This window comes from Lissotriton vulgaris, unplaced genomic scaffold (genome assembly GCF_964263255.1).
Source record: "Lissotriton vulgaris unplaced genomic scaffold, aLisVul1.2 SCAFFOLD_270, whole genome shotgun sequence".
In the NCBI taxonomy this organism is placed as follows: domain Eukaryota; kingdom Metazoa; phylum Chordata; class Amphibia; order Caudata; family Salamandridae; genus Lissotriton; species Lissotriton vulgaris.
The window spans coordinates 1,342,334-1,368,734 of record NW_028248532.1 but is presented as its reverse complement, the minus strand read 5'-3'; the positions used below and the strand labels follow the sequence as shown (position 1 = coordinate 1,368,734).

At 43.2% G+C, this 26,401-nt stretch overlaps 1 protein-coding gene across 1 annotated transcript in view; it reads right to left on the bottom strand.

The window, feature by feature from the left end:
* Window positions 1–2,618: 2,618 nt before the first annotated feature.
* The window catches only part of LOC147664074 (adhesion G protein-coupled receptor E3-like), a 328,851-nt gene continuing 305,068 nt past the window's right edge, over window positions 2,619–26,401 (bottom strand). The window contains exons 15-17 of the mRNA XM_086950002.1: window positions 13,146–13,237; window positions 8,456–8,624; window positions 2,619–2,744 (exon numbers count right to left, since the gene is read on the bottom strand). Of these exons, the coding sequence (XP_086806128.1) occupies window positions 2,619–2,744; window positions 8,456–8,624; window positions 13,146–13,237 (387 nt within the window). The remainder of the gene's footprint in view (window positions 2,745–8,455; window positions 8,625–13,145; window positions 13,238–26,401) is intronic.

Sequence of the window (26,401 nt, the reverse complement as noted above, 5' to 3'; positions counted from 1 at the left end):
CAGCTCCGCCACCCATGGTGCGCCGCATTTACAATGCGGCGCACCATGGTGAAAGGCAGGGAAGATGCGTGACGCATCTTTCGGCGTACGGGCGGCGCATTGCTGGAGTCATGTCGCAAGTGCGACATGACTCCTGCAATGCACACAGGCCACCCCTACATTGCATGGTGCATCACCCTTACGCCTGCTTCAAGCAGGCGTAAGGAATTGACGTATAATGTGACTCAGTGAAATCTTATAGATTTACTGAGTCACTTTCCAGGGATGTTCCTGCGACGGAACGCCCCCCCCTGCACCGGCACGCCAACATGAAACCTGACGCAGGTTTCATGTGGCGCAGGGCCTTACACCGTGACGCATCTCCATAGATGCGTCACGTTGTAAATGCCTCGTAAATGCCTCGTACGGATGCGCCACGTTTATGCCGCCTTGCGTGACGCAACAGCGGCGTAAACGTGGCGCAAGGGCCTCATAAATCTGCCCCTCGGTACTTAAGTGAGTTGCCAACCACAAGCACTAAAACATGGCATCTGGTGCTAGTTCTCCACCTCAGCTCTACCCCAAACTGTGGGGAGAACCAATTATGACCACTCGCAACATGTCGATAGTGGAAGACATAAAAAACAGAGGTCAGAAGAATCCAAGTTAACAGTCATGAGAGTCCTAATGGAAGTGCATGTGGTTGTTAAAAAGTTGATTGGCTGAGAATCATCATTGTTGTGAAGAGTGGCTTATGTAATTTGTTACACATATTCACATTGATCCATGTATATTTCATAGGGGCTAACAACTCTCTAATGGTACTGCTGACATGTATTGAGATTAGGCTGTAACAATCATCATACACTGTAAAATTGATGATGAAGGTTGATTTGTCTGCCCAGCACCTTAGGCATATATTACCACAGTATAGATATTGGGGCTTCTCGTCAGCATCATAACATTGTACTTTAGTACACAGCACCCAACACACCAGTTCGGTATACAAAGATCCACATCACAGAGCATTTGCATATGAATAGTGTGTTTCATTTAACAGTCTCAGCACACTTGTTCCTGTCTACCTGAGTTCACCACATGTGCCTGATTGAAGCCAGTTGACCCTAGGTTATCCGGAAATCCGGCTGTAGCATAGATGTTTGCTTTGCTGTCATTAGCTGTGTGTGTGTTCAAGAGGAATTGTATATGCTGCTCACTTACTCTCTGCAAAGCATCAATCACTTAGCAGAGAATTTAGCTAAAGATTGACTGAGAAGTGCCTCGCACCAATCCTACTGCCTGCTGTGTGGTGCAGTTAGCCAAGAATTCCAGTTCTTCTAGCATTTTCAGTAAGGGGTAAGACTGGCAGTGGATTCCTTTGTTGGGCTCCATGGTATCCGTAATGGTGAAAATATATTTTGTCTGGTGCCCGAATCGAGCTTGTGTAACCTCTGGAGTTCAAGCGGACTCCTGCTTGCTGCACCATTTGACGTCAATGAATGGGGGTCTGGTTTGCATCCTCATGTGCATGGTTTTTGTTGCAGAACATGGATCTGGCATTGCATTGTATAGTGGCCTAATGTGCTGCATCCATTTCGGCGGACTATAGAATAAAAGTGTGCGCTGCTGCAAGCAACCTGTGATAGCTTCATCTGTCTCTGGCTGTTATGTAATCTGGCCCTGAGTGCAGGTGCGTGTGTGACATTTTACTATTTTCAGCTCAAACAGTTCACGTACTTTATTGTTTTGCAATATTGTGTTAGTCTTTCAATTTTTGTTGATTGCTTCACAACTTTTCTTTCATTCCCTACACTTTCATGAATTTTTACAACCTGGTTTTAACTGGTGGCGTTTAAAGGTGGTATTTTTTACTAGTTTTTAATTACCTCGGGTACTTGTTATTGAGCGTTATTTACTACATGTGATATTTATCACATGTGGAAAATAGGGCATATTTACAATAGGTAATGCGTTAAATAGTACATTTGTTAAATAGCGCACATAGACTACAGACGTGGTATTTACCACGTGTGCGAAATAACACATGCATTTTTTAACGCACAATCAAAAGATTTGTTGCACTATTTATCCCTGCATGTAGTAATTACCATAAAGCCTCACACTTAATCGGGGCCTAAGAGTTTGTATTGGAAAAGGGAGAATAACACGTACATGTTTGTTCACAACACACCAGAATTCACATGTCTTGATAAATATTAGGAATTTTGCACCTGAAGAATTTTAGCTGATTTATTGTGCTGCAATCTATAAGGGGAAAACTGCGGGCGTGTGGTGTTTGTTGTCAAACTCCTAACTGCGATATATGCAGTAACAGGAGTTACCTCATATATCGGAAGTAACCGTGGTACTGGTAATGGGGGTCCTGGTATTTACCAGGTGCATTAAAAATGCACAACTGTTAATTGAAGTACTTTTGTAAAAATTGTAACATCACTTATTGCAAATTATTCGGACACAGGTCATAATCACCTGGAAAAACCCTTTTTCAAATGGTGAAAGAGATTTCCTTTAAAAACAGAAATCTAAGCACCTTTTTCTCCACATGTGGTATAATCAGGACCATCTGTCCCATTCCAAACATCGATGAATAGGTAAGACATTTTCAAACAGCCTCTTAACTAGTACTTAAAAGTACCTTTAAGTGATTTCAAGGGCACAGCTGCAGTAGACATGATACCGGAAGATTGTGATTCCCTTGTGGGCTTGTGCATCCGCCTAAACCACCTCAGGTACTCCTCTCTCACCTGAAAAGATAGAGGGAAGAAATGAAAGTCAACATGGAAATGTCAAAATAAAGAGCAGGGAGATAACTTCACATCAATTTTAAAGAGAGATCCAGAACATTCTAAGATTTTTTTTAAAAGAGAGACAAACATTTTATTGAAATTACAGATCTTGCCAGAATGGAAAGAAGTACTCAAACAGAAAGGGAGTGTGGATGATCACAGCAGAGGGAGGGTGGCATGTTGATGAAATGCCCAAGCGACCCTTGACCTTGCCAAGTAAGGCGCCCCCCCCCCGCCCCTCCCGGCTGCAGCTCCACCAGCGCTCTTGCCGTTCTGTGTTCTGTGCCCACTGACCATTGTTTTTCACTCCCCCTTATTGTGTTCCTTTTGCCTTGTGCAACCTTTTGCCCTGTGTAACCCTGTTGTGCCCTGTGTAACCGTTTTGCCATCCCTCTGTGCGCATTCCCCAATCCCGCAGTTCCTGCCACTACTGCCCCTGCGGCCCCACCCCCCCACGCCCATTCGCTGCCCCCTGCCATCCGCCTCCCAGCTGCTCCTCCCTCCCACCTCCCCTCCCCTGATAATGGTGGCCGCGCCGCTGGCGCGCCTAAGGCAAGCCTGTCTGCGCCTGGACCACGCCCACCGCCAGAACCCCTGGACCCCGCAAACGCCACGACACCAGAATCCACTACGACGCCAGCACCCTCCATGCACTCAACACCGGCCAAAACCACACCTGCTTCCAGCAGCCCCAAAACTGACCCACTGACCCTTCTCCTGCCGCACCTGCAGCTTCACCTGCGACAGAACCACCAAACCCCCAAGGACTGGACCCAACCACCTCCAGTGCATACCGCTTAACACCCGCTCCGCACGCAAACACGCCATCGAGCTTTGGGATCTGCTCGACACCTCTGCCCCAGACGTGGCCTTCCTGACCGAGACCTGGTGGAAAGACCCCTCTGCGCTCGACATCGCGATAGCCATCCCGGACAGCTAAAAGATCACTCGCAGGGATCTCGCCAACGGAATCGGAGGAGGAATAGCCATCGTCTACAAGTCCACCCTCAAGGTCGCCTGCACTTCCGGATCCACACCGACCCCAACACCACCCTCAGAGGAACACTCATCTACAGACCCCCCAGACCCCGGGCTCAGTTCAGCAACTCCATCGCCGACCTCGACAGCACCCACGCACTTGCCCCCACGGACTACATCCTCCTCGGGGACCTGAACTTCCACCTCGAGAACAACAACAACGCCAACTCCGCCACCCTGATCGACAACCTCGCCAACCTCGGCCTCAAACCACTCGTCACCGCACCCACCATGCTGCCGGCCACACGCTGGAACCGGTCTTCTACACAGGCCCCCACGTTGCCTTCGACCACACCACCGAACTCCATGGACCGACCACCACTGCATCTATTTCAACTTCAAGAAACCAACCACTCACCCCTGCACCCAACGGGTGCCTCGCCGCTGCTGGAGCAAAGTCACAGAAGACCAGCTGATCACCACCCTCGCCGAGAACCCACCCACCGACCCCACCAACCCAGAAATGGCAGCCCGCAACCTCAGATAGTGGATCGACGACGGCGCCAACACCCTCGCCCCGCTCAAGAAACCCCCAAATAGTCATGCCAGCAAGTGAGCCACTTGGTTCACAGACGAGCTACAAACATCCAAACGCGAATGCCGGAAACTGGAGAAGATATGGCTCCACGAACGCACACCGGACAACCACACAGCCCACAAGGATGCCACCCGCAGATATCACCACCTCATTAGATTAACCAAGAGATCCTCCTTTAAAGACCGCTTGGATAACAACGCACACAACAGCAAAGAGGTCTTCATCATTCTTAAGGAACTCTCCAACCCCAGCGCCAGCACCAACGACATCCTGCCCTCACAACATCTCTGCGACTCACTAGCCATCTTCTTCCACCACAAGATCGCTGACATCCACGACAGTTTCAACACCACGACCACCTGACTACTCCAGACTCCATCCCCCGATGAACATCACCCGTGCCAACCGCCTGACCTCCGGGTCCATCGTCAACGACGACGAGACGCGCAAGGTCATGAACTCCATCCACTCAGGATCTCCGTCAGACCCATGCCCACACCACGGATTCAACAAAGCAGACATAGCCATCGCACCCCAACTACGGAAGGTCATCAACATTTCCTTAGAAACAGCGACATTCCTGGAAAGCTGGAAAAACGCCGAAATCAACCACCTCCTCAAGAAGCCCAAAGCGGACCTCAAGAACGTCTGGCCAATCTCCCTGCTCCGTTCCCGGCAAAGGTCCTTGAGAAAATTGTCAACTTGCAATTGGCCCACCACCTAGAAGACAACAACATCTTGGACCCATCCCAGTCCGGATTAAGACGTAGCCACAGCACCGAGACAGCCCTCATCGCTGCCACAGACGACATCAGGCACCAACTAGACAACGGCGAAATATCAGCCCTCATCCTCCTGGACCAGTCAGCCACCTTCAACACGGTCTTCTGTAGCACCCTAAAGATACGCCTCCTAGAAGCCGGGATCCAAGAGAAGGCCCTTGGGTGGACCAGGTCCTTCCTCTCCGGCAGAACCCAGAGTGTCCGCCTCTCACCCTTCCGATCCGAAGCCACCAACATCATCTGTGGCGTCCCCAAGGGCTCTTCCCTCAGCCTGACGCTGTTCAACGTCTATATGGCCCCCTTCGCAAAAGTGGCCCGCCATCACGACCTCAACATCATCTCCTACGCCGAAGACACCCAGCTCATCCTCTCCTCACCAAGAACCCACACACTGCCAAAACCAACCTCCACAAGAGAATGAAAGCCGTCGCCAACTGGATGAGGAGCCGCCATCTGAAGCTGAACTCAGACAAGATGGAGGTCCTCATCCTCGGACCCACCCCCTCAGCTTGGGACGACTCCTGATGGCCGACCACACTGGGAACAGCACTAACACCCACCGATCATGCATGCAACCTAGGATTCATCCTCGACTTCTCCCTCTCCATGTCTAAACAGATCAACGCCATCTCCTCCTCCTGCTACAACTCCCTCTGCATGCTCCGCAGGATCTACAAGTGGATCCCGACTGAAACAAGAAGAACGGTGAAACAGGCCCTCGTCAGCAGCAGACTGGACTATGACAACGCACTCTCCGCAGGAATCCCAGCAAAACACCCATGCTGACTACAATGCATCCTAAACTCCGCCCGACTGATCCTCAATGTCCCCCGTCGCAGCCACATCACCCCCACCTGAGAGACCTACACTGGCTCCCTGTCAACTAGAGGATCACCTTCAAGCTCCTCACCCACGCACACAAAGCACTCCACAATGCCGGATCAGCCTACCTGAACAGCGTGCTCCGCTTCCACACCCGCACCCGCCAGCTCCGCTCTGCCGGCCTTGCCCTCGCCACGGTCCCCCACATCCAACGAACGACCTCCGGCAGCAGATCCTTCTCCTACCTTGCCGCCAAGACCTGGAACACCCTCCCTACCCACATACGGAAGACGCAAGACCTACTCGCCTTCAGAAGACACCTCGAGACCTGGCTCTTCGAGCAGTAGCGACACCTCTCTCCCCTCAGCGCCTTGAGACTCTCACGGGTAAGTAGCGCGTTTTACAAGTTCTCTGAATGATTGATTTATTGATTGATTGATTGCAGTGACATGCAAATAATGTTTTCATTGAGATTTTAATGGAGCTCAAAGGTTGTAGTTCCACTGACTGTTAAGAGATATACTCACAGCGTTTACAAGGAAATGAAGGCCTGGAGTTAGCCTCAGCTCAAGATTTTTCGGTGGCCCAGACAAAACAAGGGTGTTCCCCTTTCTCTAGCAACAAGACCATATTATATTAATTTGTTGTCATCTGGCACCCTTGTGTGGCCTCTCTTTTTGTGGTGTTATTTGGTGTCTGTTTAAAGTAGCCTTAATAAATCACTTAGCCTGACTACATTTCCTATGTCAGCCAACAGGTACCTTCACTGACATCAAATATTGCAGTGTTGATTTCACCCACAGATAACAGACGAGCTCATTAAATCGTGTTAGGCCTGTGCTTAATTCACATAAATACAGGAATTTGGCATTACGCTTGTTACGGAACATTCCTGAAATTATACTGCTGCTCCGGCCCTTTGCAAAATTACGTGCAATTCACAGCAAACATTTTCTGTACAAAGTACAAGTCACTGCAAACATTTACAGTGAAAGGCACGAGCACAATAGAATGTTTAAATGCACCCTCACGTCAAAAATTGACACATTTTGTGGTAAAATATAGTGCAAAATGACAGATTTGCATTTTGTGCAATTTCGCATAATTTCGACAAAATTTCACGTAATTACACAAAAACAGATTTTGCACACCCCTAGTGAAAATACGTACATGGATATATAGCATAGATTTTCTGAAAAAAATGTTTTTTTGCCAATTTACTTTTAACGTAATGTTATCCATTTCAAAGAGGGCTATGAGATATCAATAGGGTAATTTCCACACTTATGTTCTACTCACTAGTAGTGTAGTAATTCAACATCAATCATGTCTCCATATTACATACTGACTGAAGCGTCAGAGAGATGAAGACACTTACGGCCACATGCATCAAAGTTAGCAATTGCGATTTCTTAATTGCGAAAATTAAGGAATCGCAATTAAGAAATCGCAAATTGCTATGCATCAAAAAATCGGATTTTTATTTGCGATTTCTAAAAATTCCTTAATTGCGATTCACAATTTGTGAATCGCAATTAAGAGGCCCATAGGAATGAATGGGAAGGCATTCACAAATTGCGATTAGCATTTTGCGAATCGCTATTTGTGAATGCATTTTCAAGGGTGCAGAGGGGGGTCCAAAGGACCCCCCCTGCACCCCTGAAATGTAACTTTAAGTGCAAGTTTCACACACACATGTCCCATTGTATATTTTTGAAAGTTTTCGCAAATTAGCATGTACACACATGTCCCATTGTATATTTTTGAAAGTTTTCGCAAATTAGCATGAAGGTCAACTTCATGCTAATTTACCCCTTCCTATTTGCAAATTCGTAAATTAAAAATGTTCATGCATTGCATTTAAGAAATCTCAAATTGCGATTTCTTAAATGCAATCGCAATTTTAGAAATCGCAACATGGGTGCGATTCCTAAAATTGCGAAAAGCATGATGCATCCCAAATTTGAGAATTGCATACGCAAACGGCCGAAAATTGCGATTCGCACCGTTTGCGAATGCAATTCTCAATGATGCATGTGGGTATTAGAATCAATCTCAAAAGTTGGGCAACCCACTAAAGTTGGTTTACTGCTCCAATAGTTGTTTTTATTGCTAGCTGGCTCTGACACCAGGCAATGCAACAAATCTGTAATACAATATCAGTACAATAGAGGAACACTTATTTTATGTGTGATTATGTCACAGGCTGTTGTAAGAAAAATTATCTACTACAAGGGCTTAGGTAGGTACCTCAAGCTTCCATATTTTATAAAAAATATCAGACGGAGAGAAAGAAGTAATTATATTAGGTGAAAGAAACCCACAACAAAAAGAACTGACAATGTAAGAAAAGATAGGGTGACATGAGAAAAGAATATTTAACGATGGCGGTAGGGGTGAGATCAAATAACAAACTAGGAAGAAATCATGAAGAGAAATTTTAAATAATTAGAAAGGCACTTTTCCAAATATTTCTGAGGAAAGCTTACCTGGCGGTTTAGGATACAGTGAACCAACAGGATGAAGGCTCCCTGGAAGCTGTTGATGATGGTGAATAAGTATGCCATGATCTGAGCGGCGCTCCCAAACTGAAACAGGCCTATTATCCATGTACAGCCCAAAACGAAGAGCTGAGCGCCGGCTTTAAAGGTCAGAAGCCTAAAATACAAAACATCCAGACTGTCAAATGGGGGATGTTATGTCTGGACGAGAGAATGGAGTGTGTGTGCAAACAAAGGGTATTATTTATGAAAAGTGTTGCATCGCTGGGGTGAAACAGCTATGCAACACTTTTCAGTGCGCCATCTTGCGATACCATGGATGCGCAGTATTTACTGTAAGGCGCTGCATGTCGCAAGGATTTACCGATACGTCAGGAATCCTGACTTATCTGTTGGCACAAAAATGGCGCAATGCTTGAGTGTGTCTGGAAACAGACGCAACTCCAGCAATGTGTCATTTCACAAGGGGCAAGCTCCATGTGAAAAGGCCGGCGTTAACCCCTTATGCCTGCTTCAAGCAAGTATAAGTATTTGATACAGTGACGCCGTAGAAGCTACGCAGTGAAATCTCATAGATTTCACTGCCCCCTTCTACGGGGTTTTTCTGCATTGGAACGCCGACCCTGCATACATTATACATGTCGCAGGTGAAATGTAGCACAGGGGTTTACAAAGTGACACATCTGCCTAGATGCATCACTTTGTAAATATGGAGCAGGGTGGCAAATTTTTTACACCACCACAGTGTCACAAAAAGTGATGAAACAGCGGCGTTAGGGCCTTACAAATAAGGCACAACGTTTCTAGATGTATCATCAAGGCTCAATATATTCTGTATCCGATACATGGGAACTCTACTTAGCCTAAGATACAATGTATTGCAATCGCTCAATTAAGAACCAATCAGGTCAGTGACAGCCGTAATACTGTCATTTATAATTAGAAAATGTAAGATTTTTCCAAGCAACTGGAGCTGATATAAGCAAAAGAAAGTGAGCGCTGAATTTTGGGGAGTAAGTGAAAGCTTTTTCTCTCAACACCAAATAACGGAATAAGAATACCTTTAAAAACATTTTCCCAATTATTTGTGCTCCCAACTTGATGTGCCTCATTCACTTTTCCACTTTGTGTCCGCATTGGCCATGCCTTATGCAGACCAGACCTAGGAATCTACTGCTCAGGAGGATGCATCAAAATAAATTGGACCTTCCAATACAGGAAAGGATTGGACCCTGTGGTGGTTCGGCTGGCTCTTTCTGTTGACTAGTACAGGAGAAGATGGTCCCAGAACGGAAAAAGTTGTATACAAACTTAATAATTGAAGACATAAATCCTAAAATGATAACATTGTTTTTAATCACAATGTGTAAGTGCAATTTGCCACATAGTATTAAAGATTCAACGTATTTTGTGCCCCTAAAAGGAAAGGGTAGGGAAGGTGGTAGTGTAGGAAGGAGTGTAGGGTAATCAATAAAGTGACATAGCAATGGTCAAACGACCTTAGTATACAATGCAATAGTTAAATTAACAGAATATAGACCAATGGTTCAAGTTCGTTTTATGTACATCATGCTCCCAAAATAAAACACAATCAATGGTATATATGGGAGGAAGCTGAACATAGTAAGGCTGTCGACGTTTTGACCCACAGATAATGGCAGGTGATAGATGGTGCCTTGCTAGGGGGTCTTCATCAGGACGGGGGTGGGGCGTATTACCATGAGGTGTAGATTACTCTGGTCATGGTAATTGGTATCTCATAAATAGACGAGGAACATCGTAGCGTGTTGGTGAAAGTGACTCAAGATCAAGGACATTGCAATAGGTGGTGGACTCGGCGTCAAACGATCTGAGTGGTGTAATTCTAGTTAATGTTTACTGAACGTGCTTCAAAGATCCCGCCGATAGATCGGGAATCTGAATTGCTGACTCGAAAGGAAAAATCACATAGATCCCGCCGTCTAAAAGATTGGGAATCTTTCAATTGGGAATAATCCTCCGAAGACGCGGTCCACAATGACTGCCAGCAGAGCCAGCAGTGGCTTCAACGTAGGTGGCTTGGCCAATGGTCAATCAGTGGTTCTCCCACTTTTAAATGAAAGTCAGGATTCACAAGTTTAGTGGGACAGAAACATTTCTGACTTACATCTGTTCTCTCACCCTGATGAACCCTACATGTCACACTAAGCAAAGAGGGCGGCAGAGCCAATACCAAGGAGCCAAAAAGTGATCTGTCCAAAATCCACAGACATTATTTTAATTGACAAATGAAGGCCCATCATTGTAAATTTTTTCATGTAGCGCACTGCAGCAAGCTGTCTTCTTGTGCTGCATGCAATGAACTGTATTTAACATTATATGGCGCATTTCTGCCCTTTTCTTAGTGCTTGTGCACCTTTGGCTACCTAGCGCCAATGCAGACACCTCAGCATTATGCTGCAAGGGTGCCTGTTTTCTAGGCAGGATTCTTTTTGTTCAGGAATGGACACCTTCCTGCACAAAAACAATTTCTGAGAGGCATTTACCTCTTTCTATATTTGCTGCAGAATGCAGCACATGTAAAAAGTGCAATAAACAAGGAGAGATGAAAATATTTCTCCTTGTTACTCCTCACTTGAGGACGTGTAGCATGCTGATGCATTCCCAGGTCTATCACTAATAGTAAATCTGGGAATGTGCCAAAATCCATGGGTGGATGCCTGGGAACACCCATGCTCTACCCATGGAACACCTCCCTGGAGCAGATTAACGCAAGGCAGCTATTTGTGCTGCTTTGCATTACTCTAGCTTTATCAAGCCATACAGGGCCACACAAGGTGACCTTGCTTGGATTGATAAATCTCACTTAGGGTTCTTGTCACCTTTGCACCCCCTTGCATGGTGCAAGGACAATGCAAAACCTTAATAAAACAGCTTCTAAATCGCTTTAGAGTTTACGTGAAAAACAGCTCAACCAAGGTATAAATCTTATTTATACAAGTGTTGCATGAACTGAGTCTTTGGCTCAGCTTTACAAGGTTTGCTTTCACACCATCAGGTGACTAGAGTGTACTTAGTTCAATGCACCAACGCCTGAATGTGGACAGGCTTTTGAAGTCCCGCAGAATCCCACCCAATACATAATTGAAGTGGTGTCCATGCTTTGGGGTTCCCAACAGGGAGCAGTGGTAATCCAAATGATTGTTCATTAATGATTTACACACTCAAGAGCACTAGAAACAGAATATGCATTTCAACATACTTATTTTAACATGGGTATTTTAAAATGGCGGAATCAAGTGCCCATAATATTGGTAACAAACAAAAGATAAAAATCAGCAAGGTTTTTCAATAACAGTGAAAAGAGGAAACAAATGTAAAATCACAATTGATAGCTTTTAACCCCCCCCCCCCATTGTGCTATCTCCAAGTGCTATGCTCGTTCTAGCATATGAATACATAATAAGCCAGAGTTTCCGAGGTGGTAACCATACCTGGACAACATGATTTGTTGTCTGTTTGCAATAGTTTGACAGCTATTTAGAGCACAAGGGCAAGCAGATTGTGTCTCTGCAAGAACACAATCCAAGCACCAGTTAGTGAAGGCAGAAACTTTGCAGAGCCTCACAGAGACTTGATGTAGGCTTCAAAATACAATCTGGTGTTGTGCCCATCAAGATCTGTGATCTGTGTCTGTGACTTGGGTGAAGTTTCTCTCCTGAGTGGTCAGTGGCAATCCTTTTATACTATATTTTATCTAAGATGGAATTTCCAACATCACCATAGGAATGTCTGGTATAAACAATCAGCATCAAGATGCTTGTCTAAAATGGATTCATGTGCACAAATAAGGTAAAATACAACAATTTAGACTGCATTATTTTGGCTATTGCTCTTATTTGATCTTGAAAAAGGCACCTTTCCCAGACTGATGCTACATTGGGGGGGTTTGTCTATGTCATTAATGGGAGTATAAGACACATTTAGAGGACAAAGGGATGTGGCATATTTTCAGCTTTTCCAGATGATACATGCCACCATGTTTTAGACCAAGTAAGTTAAACACTGTCATTTTCTAGAGAGGCCTCTGACAAACTGGAGTATTGGATTGCACACTAAAATATACAAAACAGTGATGGATGAAATGCTTGGATGATTCTCAGCCACAGGTAATTTTTCAGGCCACATCCCAGTACATCATTATTTTCCACACCATGCCACCTCAATTTGGACTTAGCCAGAACTGCCAGGCCAGGTCCTCCATGATCCAGAACACAAGCAACCCAGGAATGTTCTTTCCCTAGTTAGAGCTCATCAGCCAGGTATAGTTTGGTTCCAGTGACACAACTGATTGAAGAGTAAATTGTACACGTGAATTAGCATATATTTTTCAGTAGTCTTTTAATTATCCTCTGAGAACATAGTTGTGTGGTGACATGGTATATATTGGACAAACTGAACTCATTCGTAACGCCACTGGAGGAGCCAAGACACTGTAGCTACACAGCTCAAAAGAGTTAATGTTGGAAAGCAAAGTACATTTATTGATATCTGTACTGTTCAAGATGATGGTTTAAGAATCACAAGTTCTTTACCAAATACATCTCCTGAAGAATGATTGTGACGGACACAAAAAATGCACAAACACTAGAAAGTCACCCAAACATATAGGTATACTTCTGAGCTATTGATACAATACCTTGTGTCTTTGATAGTTGACACATTTGCATTGACAGAGGAGAGCTTCCTTGCCAACATAACTAAAGTTGTGACAAATAGAGAAGAGTTAATCTAAGATAAAGAAAAAAGAAAATCAATTAGGTTTGTAGTATGACATTTCTGATAGTGATGCATATGGCAGACTTACATATCTCTATGCCTAAAATGTGTCGAACTGATTTTACCCTAATTAGTTGTATGCAGCTTTATTTGTCTATGAGAGTGTTTTTGAGGAGTTGGAGAGATGCCACATGTATGTTACTATCTACTTTTACTAAAACACTATTAACCCAGGGAGAGGTATTGTTTGGGTTTGGTAAATACGTTCCATTCAGAGAATTTGCTAGAAATTGTACCTGGAATTGTGGTTATTCACAACCAACTTGTGCATGCATTGGATTTTAGCAGGTGTTTTTTGATCAGTAAATTTCAGCATGTTTGCCCTCCCAAAATGTACAGAGGGAAAAATACAGCAGGTGTGTTAACAGAATCAATACTTATAATTGCAATGTGCGCAGTAACATGGGTTACCGCACATATCAGAATTTCATGGGCATTTCTAATTAGGGCTTTGGACCCCAAAGCAATACAGCATTTCACAAATATGGAATATATTTTAAATAAATACATTTGTGTATGATCTGTATTATTTTTTTAGGGGGGAGAGGGACTGCTTATACCAATGTGGGAAAGTGGGTTGTTGGCTAAAGGGGGGGGGGGGGGAATCCTTCTCAAGCATCAGTCACAAACCTTGTAAGAGTGAACCAAAAAAGGTCACCAAATGAACTTGTGCTAAACCCTCCGGTAGCTTGGTATCAAAGCAGTCAGGCTTAATTTAGAGGTACAGGGCCCGATTCACAGAACTAACTTAAGACAAAATCCTAAACTTCCTACCATTTTGGTATTCACAGAAGGCACTTACTCATTTTGGTATTCAGAGAAGGCACTTACTCATTTTGGTATTCACTGAAGGCACTTACTCATTTTGGTATTCACAGAAGTTAGGAGTCCTAACTTTAGGACTCCTAAATGCCTTCTGTGAATACCTAAAGTCTTAAAGTTAGTATTTTTCTCAATTTATGAGTAGTAAAGTTAGGACTCCTAACTTTAGGACTCCTAAATGCCTTCTGTGAATACCGAAAGTCTTATAGGTAGGACTAACTTTAAGACTTTCGGTACTCACAGAAGGCATTTAGGAGTCCTAAAGTTAGGACTCCTAACTTCTGTGAATACCGAAATGAGTAAGTGCCTTCTGTGAATACCAAAATGGTAGTAAGTTTAGGATTTTGTCTAAAGTTAGTTCTGTGAATCGGGCCCGATGTGTACAGAATGTATGCAGCCAGCACTTAAACACAGTTACAACACAACACAAGACAAATCAAACACTAGTTTAAAAAAAATAGAGTAGATTTTAACAAATTATTTGACACCACAACAACAAAAGCTCAGTCAGTAGAACCAAGCGGTACAAAAGGGGGTGGTGATGGACGGACCATCTGAACCAATCAAACACTCACACCCAGTCAACAGATCTGGGTTTAATCCATCACCGTTCTTTAGCCCACTCTGCCACCCCAGTTCAGACATGGCCATATGCAAATCAGTCTGACCCAGTGCCTCATGGGAAAAGTCCAGCCCGAACTGCCAAGCCATGCCTTCCCTGATCCGGAAACAAGTTTCCTAGGACCGGTTTCTGGCATTTCAGCCGTCTTCAGCCAGGCTTGCTTGAATCCAGTGACAAAGTGAGCAAGGGACTCACGTCTGAGCATACCCTGCCAACTTATGGCGAACAAAGCGGTACAAAAGGGGGTGGTGATGGACGGGGCATCTGAACCAATCAAACACTCACACCCAGTCAACAGATCTGGGTTTAATCCATCACCGTTCTTTAGCCCACTCTGCCACCCCAGTTCAGATATGGCCATATGCAAATCAGTCTGACCCTGTGCCTCATGGGAACAGTCCAGCCCGAACTGCCAAGCCATGGCTTCCATGGACTGGAAACAAGCTTCCTAGGACAGGTTTCTGGCATTTCAGCCGTCTTCAGCCTGGCTTGCTTGAATCCAGTGGCAAAGTGAGCAAGGGACTCACGTCTGAGCATACCCTGCCAACTTATGGCGAACAAAGCGGTACAAAAGGGGGTGGAGTTGGACGGAGCATCTGAACCAATCAAACACTTACACCCAGTCAACAGATCTGGGTTTAATCCATCACCGTTCTTTAGCCCACTCTGCCACCCCAGTTCAGACATGGCCATATGCAAATCAGTCTGACCCTGTGCCTCATGGGAACAGTCCAGACCGAACTGCCAAGCCATGCCTTCCCTGGACCGGAAACAAGCTTCCTAGGACCGGTTTCTGGCATTTCAGACGTCTTCAGCCAGGCTTTATTGAATCCAGTGGCAAAGTGAACAAGGGACTCACGTCTGAGCATACCCTGCCAACTTATGGCGAACAAAGTGGTACAAAAGAGGGTGAATATGGACGGACAATCTGAACCAATCGAACACTCACACCCAGTAAACAGATCTGGGTTTAATCCATCACCGTTCTTTAGCCTACTCTGCCACCCCAGTTCAGACATGGCCATATGCAAATCAGTCTGACCCTGTGCCTCATGGGAAAAGTCCAGCCCAAACTGAACATGAAATTTCTGTCTGTTCCCAATTAAAAGTTATCTTTTAGTAGAGGTAATATGGTAACCCAATGTTATCCTATGGGAGAGGTAGGCCTCACAGTTGTGAAAAACACATTTGGGAGGCTTTCACTACCAGAACAAGTGAAACTTAAAAGTACCTCTCCTGCTTTTTAAATACAATGCACACTGCCCTAGGGGACTGCTTGGGTCCTAACTTAGGGGCAGCTTACATGTAATAGAAAGGAAGTTTTAGGCCTGGGAAGCGGTTTATTTTGCCAAGGTGAATTGACAGGTGAAATCTGTATACTGGCTGCAATACCCGATCTGAGATGTTTTAAGAGTTTACTTAGGTGGGTGGCACAATGAGCGCTGCAGGCTTACTAGTAGCATTTAATTTACCAGCCCTGGGTATATGCATATCACTTTACTAGGGACCTATAATTAAATTACATTTGCAATAATGTATACGCAAATGTTACCTCTTTTTTAGGGAGTGAGCATAATCACTTTAGCACTGGTTAGCAGTGGCAAAGTACACAGAGTCCTAAGTCCAACAATAACGAAATCAGCAAAACAGGAGGGGCAAAGGCAAAAAGTGTGGGGGAAGACGACCCAAAGGTTAAACGTTCTAACACCCAAACATTATGACTTTACCAAATATGTTCATGCAGTGCCTGCTTGTATGTTCATGCATTGTATGCCTGTGAGCATCATATATTAAACACGGTTAACTATGTTTAGAAATATATGTTCCAAAAAGGTAAGGTTCCTGCACCCAGGGACAAAATGAGCTCATCAGCTGGTTAGTAGCACATTAACTCCTTTTAATTGCAGAAGGTTCCAGCATAACACGTTTCAGCCCCCACCGGGCCTTAGTCATATGCCTCATGTGACGTGGTGAGTTGGTCTTCATTTTAAATCTACAGAGCTTAGAACACTGAAGATGGACTACGGATAATATTCAATTTCATTATCATATTAAAACTCTAGTAGTTCGTTTTGTACGATACTGTGGTCATTAGTAGATGTTGTATTTATAATTTCCATGATGTTATAGCCGAAAGTTGGCACCAAAAAAGGTGTTTCGTTATATAATTCAATTGTCTTTCATTTCCTCAGACCATAGTACCCATAATGCATTGGAACAGTTAGTTACACTCGTCTTTGTCCATCATGGATTTTCAAATACTTTGGTTACCTCAAAAGAAATCAATTTCGTACAGGGCAAAAAAAGTAGTAAAAAACGTTTGGCTATGACATTGTGAACATTATAAATACAACATCTACTAATAACCACAGTATCATAAAAAACAAACTATTCCTCCATCTTGTGCCATGTTACCACCAGGGGCATACAAAATGTATACCACTGGGTTCAGTACTCAGACTCACACACACACACACACTTACACACAGTCCTACTGCCGCTTATATCACATGCTCACTGTACATGCACACGCTTCCAACATGCACACAGGATGTCACCGGAAGGTTCTGGTTTTAACATAACAACGGACTGTATACAAGATGATCAGTAGGTCGCTCTTTCTCACTGATTCTGATAAAAAGGTGGGATCACTGTAAAGGTTCAGAAAATGTTCTTACCTCTGCTTGATGTTTACGCCCAGAACAGGGACAGTAGAACAATATCAGCTGTCAGGGCATGTTTGGTGATCCCCTCCAGGTCATAAGACAGATCCAGGACATTGCATAGACAGGGACAGGCCAAGGTCTCTATACGCACGCTATATTAGCCTGACACCAAGTCCAAAATAAAAATCAGAACACCAGGTACAAATGTATCCTGGAGTGCACCCCAGTGGTACATGCCTGTATACGAATGAAGGGAACATTTCCATCCCAATATCTAGTTTAAAAGATTCTAAATAGGCCTGGAGTAATTATTTTTATTACGCCTGAGTAATGAGACTAATTTTGGTAATTCCACTTTAATCTTTGCTGTCCAATTACTGACAATAATGCAATTACGCCTGCTTGTGTAATTGTGAGTAATTTGGGGGAAAATAATTCCACCACAAGAGCATATTTAGCTCTCGTGAATGGCTGCTCACTCAGCTGTTGATGTTCTGTTGCATTTAGAGCTATTTTGTTAGAGAAAAATTAAACCTAGAGTCGAATTTGAAGGCAAGGGTGAATTTTGCGTTGAGTAACTAGTGCTAAATGTCGGGAATAAGTTGGGTGAAAATCCTCCTCCAAATGCCCATTTAGGGAGAGCAAGTAACTGCTCTCGTTATTATTCAAGTTATTTTGTATTTAGAGCTACTTCTTGGCGCACAATGTATACTTGTGCCCATTTGGGGTGCATGGGGGTATTTTTGCAGTAAGAAAATAACACTTAATGCACAGTTATTTTTCTTGTGTATAACAAAGTAATATCGCAGAATGTTTAGGAAATTCCCCGTGATTACGCTAAATGGAATTATAAAAATGAGGCCCACTCCTAATTCCAATTTGGTTGTATCAAATTCAAATTCAAAAGACTTTATTTGGTTATATTTCATAAATAACCATAAAAGTACATCAAATCACATCAAATATTACATCGTCATAATTAATATATTTTAAAAGCAGTGTACACAATATTAACATAGGCCAGAGGTTAGAATAGTAGAATTCATATAATCATTGTCTTACGTAGGTAAAAAATACTTTTAAGAAATGCCACGACAGATGCAACTGAGAAAATATCCTCCAAGAGTTGTATAGCTAAAAATGCTGGGCGACACTGTCTCATGTTCATATATTTTAAAATAGGCATAATCCATCTCTTCCTAGATATAACATAAAATCTACAGAAAAATAGAATATGAATATCCGATTGAGTGGAGGCATTATCACACGGACATTTACAGATTACCTTTGACCAATCATTTGTAACGGGAAAGCTCAACAGTCTCAACAGTATCCCAAACCTAAATCTGGTCAACAAGAACCTTTCTTGGTCTTTCATTTGAAGATTTAGATAAGGCTGGGTAACCCTTGGTTTAATTATCATTTGGTGGGCAATTACTGTCTTTTTTAACAGTTCTGTTTGTTCTCTTTGATTCTCAAGAAAATTTAGACTTTACTGTATCAATGCTTTCCTAGTGATATCAGACATTGACATAGGGTCAGTATAAAATTCTGGATGCTTGATGTTATCACAGAAAGCTTTTATATAGCACAACCATTTTATCCTTTTGCCCCCATCTGGTTTCAGTGCATCCCCCAGGATGAGGCGATTTAGGTGGCATTTCTCAGTAGTCCATACCCGATACCATAGAAGGATCGGTTGCACCTTGATTAGATCTTCCAGGTAGGAAATGCCCAATTCTGTGTGGCAATTATAACTAGACATACTCTTTGGGAGTGCTAGAAGATATCGCAGAAAACCCTTTTCGGTGACTTGTAGGCTGCTGACATTTGAGTCACCCCAGATTCCTGCCCCATATAATGCCACCGAAACACAGCTAGCTTTATATATATATATAAAAGCTCTTTAACTGGCTTTTTACGCATCTTCTTGCTAAAAGACCTAAGGGCCATTATGGATTTAGAAAATAGTACATTCCTAGCTTTAATCGCACAGCTCCATTTACCAGTACAATCAAACAGGATCCCCAGGTAAGGGAATGTTGGGGTATGTTGTAGAGGGGTTGATTCTATGAACATGTTTTTTTTCTTTTGGTTCACGTTACCACCACAGTTCATAGCAAAAGTCTTAGTACAATTTACTTGTAGTTCTAATTTGGCCATAAAGGTGCTAAAAGAGGTAATCATAGTCTGCAAGGCTATGCGAGTTCTTGCCATGAGAACAGCGTCATCTGCATAAATAAGAGCAGGTATACGACGGGCTGAGGCAATTGGCATATCAGTGCAGCCCTGAAGCAGAGTGTCCTCCAGGTTGTTTATATAAATAGAAAATAAAAATGGGGCAAGGACGCACCCTTGCCTCACGCCCCTCGCAACACTGAACTCCCTTGTACACTCCCCATTTTTACCGTATCTGACCATTGCACTAGCCCCGTTATACAGTTCTCTCAAAGATTTGATGATATTTACTTCTACTTCCAATCGGGTTAAAATTATCCATAATTTGCCATGATTTACAAAATCAAAAGCAGATGTCAAATCTAAAAAAGTTAAGAAAAGTCTTCCTCCCTTAGCTGTAGTGTATTTCTCTATCTGTATTGATAAATTGAGTGCTTGTTCGATGGTACCGACTCCTTCGCGAAAACCATATTGGAGATCACTGATAATGTTGTGTTCCTCTGCCCATAAGTGCAGTCTATCTAAAATGACTCTACCAATGATTTTAATGGTGGAGTCGAGCAAAGATATGGGCCGGTAGCACGCACAGCTTGCTCTGTCTCCCTTTTTAAAGATGGAAATAATGAACGACTTGTACCAAGTACCAATCAATCCTATTGAGCAAGCAGCATTAAAAGTTCTGGTGAGCAAAGGTGCCCAGAGCAATATATTTTTCTTAACAATGTCCACTGGAACACCATCGGGCCGGGTGCCTTTCCCCCTAGGCTGGAGTTAATACCCTTAATTACCTCCTCCAGGGAAAAGTTAAGTTGCAGCCCTTCAATACCCTTCCCCTTAAACGTGGGTTCTCTCACTATATCAGTGGTGATTGCTACTGGGTCATAAAGTGTTTTAAAGTGCTTGACCCATTCATCCTCAGTAACAGCTATCTCAATACGAGCCTTTGTACTGTCTTTGAAAAAGAGGGCATTCACTGCTCTCCAAAAGGCCGTCATATCCTTTGATTCTGAGGCCTCCATGATAGCTGTCCATGCTTCCTTCCTCATCAGCTGTCTTTGAACTTTTAGTGCAGTTTTATACTCCTTACGTAGAGCCCTTATCAGAGTCTGGTTTCTATCTTGCTTATGCAAGGCCAGTTTTAATTGCTTATGGGCCTTACTACATGCTGATTTAAACCAGCCTCTTGTTTTCCTTTGGATCTTCTTTTCCTTGACATTTACCCAAAGACCCCTCTTTATACAGGCAGTTATTTCTCAGAAATTACTTATAATGTCTGCATCGTCAGATGCCAGGTCCAAGCAAACACAAAAGCTTGTGTTACATGCATTAATTATGTTACTAAGAAACTCCTCGGGGACCACCTTAGTCCATTTTAAGGCATATCCGTTCTGCCTGGTTATTTCTACGTTTTCAGAGGAAACCTCAGCTCTTTTGTGCACTATTAATTGTGGGTCTAATAATTCAATCCTGATGGGGAAATGATCGCTTAGGGGAGATTTTAAGACATTATGGCTAACAATGCAGTCCCTATAACACGAGGAGATAAGGATAAAATCAATTGTAGAAAGTAAACCTCTCCCATTAAAAGTTGGAGAGAAGGGGGTCTCAATGTTGCATAATTCCTTTGAAAACCCTAGATCGTTGTTGAATATGATCTCGTTTAAAGCATTCCCCGTTAATGTGTGCTCAAAATGTGTCGGGTGGTATCCCTATCTATCGTTAGCCCACAATTTCCTGTTCCTGATCTTTTGCATAGGGCCCAATTGAAATCACCACCCCATATGACAATGAACTGTTTATGGGAGCTTTTATTTATGCTATTAAGTTTCATGTTCAGGGTTTTGAGCACCACTGGTATATCTACTACAGGGATATTGTTATAAAAGTTTACTATTAGTATACAAACAGTGTTGTTGAAATGTAACCCAACACTATGGTAAAAACAGTTATGAAAATACAACTCAATTTTTTTACAAATAAGACAATTGGAAATGTACATACATAATCCCCCCTTTGCTCGGCCATGTGCGGAACCTACGGCAGGGATAAATACAGTTTTAAAACCACACATATGATATTCTTTCTCTGCCCATGTTTCTTGTAAACATATAACATCACAATTAGAAAAAACATTTTCCCAATTTGGATTATCCAGTTTCGCCTTAAGGCCAGCTAAATTCCAAAATGTAATAGACCATTTTTCTCGAGACCTTCCATTTAACCCTAGATTATGGCACACCGCACTTTCTTTCGAGGTTTCAGCGAGGCCCCCCCCCGCATTTGCCGTTCTTGCAGTAATTTTATTGGGCTTTTTAGGAGAACCGGGATCAATAAGTGACCTGCCAAATTCGGCTCGCCCATAATCAGAACTTTTTATACCATTTCTCCCAGTAAAGATTACTTCGCTTATCATTTCACCACCTAAGTTTACTGAGTGAGCCCTCCCTGGTTCGAGGTTATCTGCTTCAACTAAAGTGTGGCGATTTATCGTCCCAGTAAATATTTCTTCCCTTATCATTTCACCACCCAAGTTTACTCAGTGAGCCATCCCTGGTACAAGGTTATCTGCTTCAACTAAAATATGGCGATTTATCGTCCCAGTAAAGATTTCTTCCCTTATCATTTCACCACCCAAATTCACTGAATGAGCCATCCCTGGTACAAGGTTATTTGCTTCAACTAAAGTGTGGCGATTTATCGTGTACTCACAAGCAAATCCCTCATAGGGAATAGATGAAATAAGTCATTTGTTTGCATCTAAACCAGAGAGTGGATCAAATAAATTGTGTAGTGGGATGTTCCAGTACTCATTTGGGTTTATGGGGTGATAGTTATTATCAAACGGGATGAAGTACCTATTTGGGCGTTTGGGTGGGAGAAAAGGGTTGACATTTTTATTGTGGTATCTAGGGACGATAAAGTTCGGAATTTGATTTGGTCGATGGGAGGCATCAAAGCTGCGCAGAGTTGGAGGGTTATTTGGGGGCATCATCAGAGCTTCTGGATAAAAGTAGCTCAAATTACGCGATGATACTCCTCCCTCACTTCTCCCTTGAAACCAGTCACTGATATTTGTAACCACCCTATGGTCCCTAAAGTTTACTATTACCACATCCCCTTCAATGTCTTTAGGGCATAAGCCCACCCAATTACACCGTCTCACTGATACTATATCTCCGTTTAGATGTAATGGGAGCAGTCTGTTGTTACGCAGCCAGTGGATAACTTAATTTTTGAGACTGGTGTTAGGTTCTGCATTTCCTACTGGCACAACCGGAACTCCTGTTAAAATGATGACATAGTTGGACGATTCCGGGGGCAAGTCTACTATATTTCTAGAATTAGATTTTACTCTGGTCGTATGACTTGTCTTCGTTGGGGGGTCATTTCTGGTAGGGGCGACTTTCGGGGCACCTGGTTGAGTCTTTTCATTGCTTATGACTTTCGTGCCTGCTGATTTAGTGGAATTTGTATCAGCAAGCGTGTTTTTAGGTATATAGGAATCTGTTTGTTGCCTGGATGAATTATAAGTATGATGTTTAGCTTTGGGGCAAGCTTCGCTTCCATTAATTTGATTAGGGTTTTCAGTCGGGTTGGGGTCTGCCAAAATACGATCCATTTTTTCCCCCAGCCTTTTAACTCTCTCAGTGAGTGGCAGTATGAGAGATTTTAGAAGACATTCAATAGCCTCCAATAGCCCTTTATTAGGCTAAGATTCAGGATTTACAGTTGATAGCCCCATTAAAACTTCCTTCCTTACTACCTTAGGTGACTTGTGTATTGGGTCCTCTTCATGTGATACCGTACGTGAGGTTTTGTCCCCTTTTCTGACCCCACCTTTTCTCCTTCTTTTTTAGGTCTCGTAGAGAGGCCTAATGCCGGCCATCCACAAAGCTGACTTTTTACGATCCGGATACTCAACAGTTCACGTGAAATCACGTGACCACAAGCTCCTTTGTGCACGAGCTTGCATTTCCCCACAGGCTTCCCCCTGCCAGCAGCATTTGCCACATCAAAGGCTTCAGCTGCCCCGCCCCCTGCCGTCACTTATTCACGGCTGTAGGCCTTGCCTAACCCTGCTCTCTTCCCCCAGTGCTTTTTTGTAATGTTTTTGTCCCACTGCAGGTTCACAACGAATGGACTAATATATGACCTATAGACACAGCCTTCACAATGTCCTAATGAATGCATATTTGTATCTGTTAGCCACATATGATATGATGGAAACTTGTTCTATTCCAGTCTGTTGCGCCGTTTATTATGACTATGTACTTTATATGTCACGAATGCATAGCTGGATTTGGTAGTCACATAATACGATATAAACTTTTTCAATGCTAATGTGCGGTGTGTGCAGGCATGGTTTAGTTGAATTGTTATTATGACTCTGTACTCCCTATGGTAATTAGTCCAGTTACGAGCGTTTCCTTTTTGAGCTTACTGATGCTCATTCCTGGCTGCTCTATTTTTTGGACGCTTACGGAGTTCATAGGAGTGAGACCCATTAAACTATACATTCCATTTCCCCCGTAATAGAATTGTCACATACTGTATATTATTTTAAATGGTATGGTGAATTCAACTCAGTTGGGACTCTTCACCCAACTTTACATACACCGACAATTGCCTTACTCTACACACAGTGCCTCTAGGTGCATCTTTGAACTTTGAAACTTGAGTGGTTCCCAGATCATTTAACTTAGTCTATTGTCCCGGTCCATGAGAATCGGCCCGCCGTGACACGGTTCCTCGCCAGCACTTAGCGGCTGCAAGCATTCGCGTGTCACACGCACGCGCTCATAAGCAGAGTTTCGGGACCGGCTTCTGTTCCTACGATTTATTCAGTGACTGGCAGCACCTTCCTCGCGGTAAGCCCATCTATAGCGCACGTTAGGCTGTGCATTTGTTTAAACTTTTCAATAGTGTCATCATGTTTCTGATGACAAATAGGTAACGCGCCCTTTTGTTTCAATGATTACATTTTAGATTTATGCACGGGGCTGCCAGCCTGAAAATAACGGGACCGCAGAGGAGCGTTGAGTTACTGTTTCACTTTTGTAATGTATATACCATGCCTTGCTGAATATCGGGATGGAAGAGTGATGCTTCCTTTCCTCTTTTTCCCTTAGATTATGCGCCCTTGTGCTTTAACAGTGAGCTTACATCAGATTGGGTATTATGCTGCTGGATATTAAACTCCTTGCCCTGCAATAGCGCCAATCGCTTTATTTGTTGGATTTACTATTTTCTGTCCTTATTAATTTACTCCCATCTCCGTTTTTAGATTTCATAATTTAAATTACACGTGCCACTTTTCACGGTGTTGCACCAAGCCCCCCCCCCCCCATCCGCCCCTCGCTCCTTGTTTACAATTGCACGTCATCCTGTAAAAAAACATTTTTGTTAATTTGAAATAATGTTCGTGTTATAGTGTACATGGGATCAGCGCTGCAGGCTGTTTTATAGTTGCACCATCTGTCTTTATGAATTCCCAACAAATGGCACGTTATGTACCGACTGCTAAAGGATATTAGGGACACTTTCATTGTGTGGTAGGCGCAGGGAGATAAAGTGATTTGATCAGAATCACAGGATGCTGAGCCCACGCCGAGGCTCCAACTCGGTTCCCCAGCAGCATTTGGCACATCAAAGGCTTCGCTGCCCCACTTTAGCCTCAGTGTGAAAAGCGGCGTGAAGCATTCTTTTACCTCTACAGGACAGAATGTCACACAATCCCATACCACACTGCACTCCAAACAAGCATTTGCAAAGCAATAGGTCTCGCATTTACGCTACTTTGAGCTATTGGCATTGTTAAATGACAACGCCTTTTATTTATGTTTTTAAAATCAAAACATGAATAAAAGGCATTATCATTTAAAATGCCAATAGCTCAAAGGTGTAAATGTAAGACCTATTGCATTGCAGACTTTAGTGGTGCCTTTTGTTACTTTAACAACCTCAGCGTCCTGCTGTCCTTGATTTGCATGCCACAGATGCTGCAGACGAAAGATTACAATCTTTCTCGCTCAGCTACTTCACCCTTAATTAGCCTGCCTGGTTTCCTTTCTCAAGTGTAGGGATTTACACATAAAGTCACACTCCAGTAGACTTTCAGTCTGCGTTTTTCCCCCAAACAATTTGAGTTTAGTTGCAAACACGTAGCTTCAGCCTTCCTTTTAAGAAAAGAAGTGCTGGTGTTGTAAATAGGCAGCAGCTTCACATTTTATATGTATTTTACTACAACCATGCATGTAACTCTACATTTTTTGTTTTGTTTCTTAAATGAAAAGGTTTTTGGGGTGCTTCTTACTTTGAGGGAATAGCAGTACTTAGTAAAAAATGCACATGATCCAAAAATATCGCCTTTAGTGGAGCCACAATACCAATTCAATTTATGTGTACCTACAAACACTCGGCTACAGCCGCTGTCCTAGTACATAACTTGCAAGAAATAAAAGGCCGGTGCTTTTATGCGGCAGCACCTTTACACTGTATTTATTTTTTAATTAGCAGAACAAAGGGCATATAAGCTAAAAATGTAAACTGTATTAATTGCAGTGTTTTTTCTACTGCGTAATTTGAAAGGAAACCTGTGAGAGGGCTATTATCAGAGGGCAACTGTCTGCTGCTGCTGAGCGCCACAACCCACCAGTTTATATGTAGCATTGCGCGATCTTTGTTTATTTTGAGACGGAAATGTGCTGTGGCTTTGGACATGCAGCAGCTTCACGCCAAGTATGTTTGCCTGTCTAGAAAGACGACCATAGATAGACCTGTTTTACCCCATCCTTGTTTCATGTTAGGTTAAGTCTTCACAAGGACGTC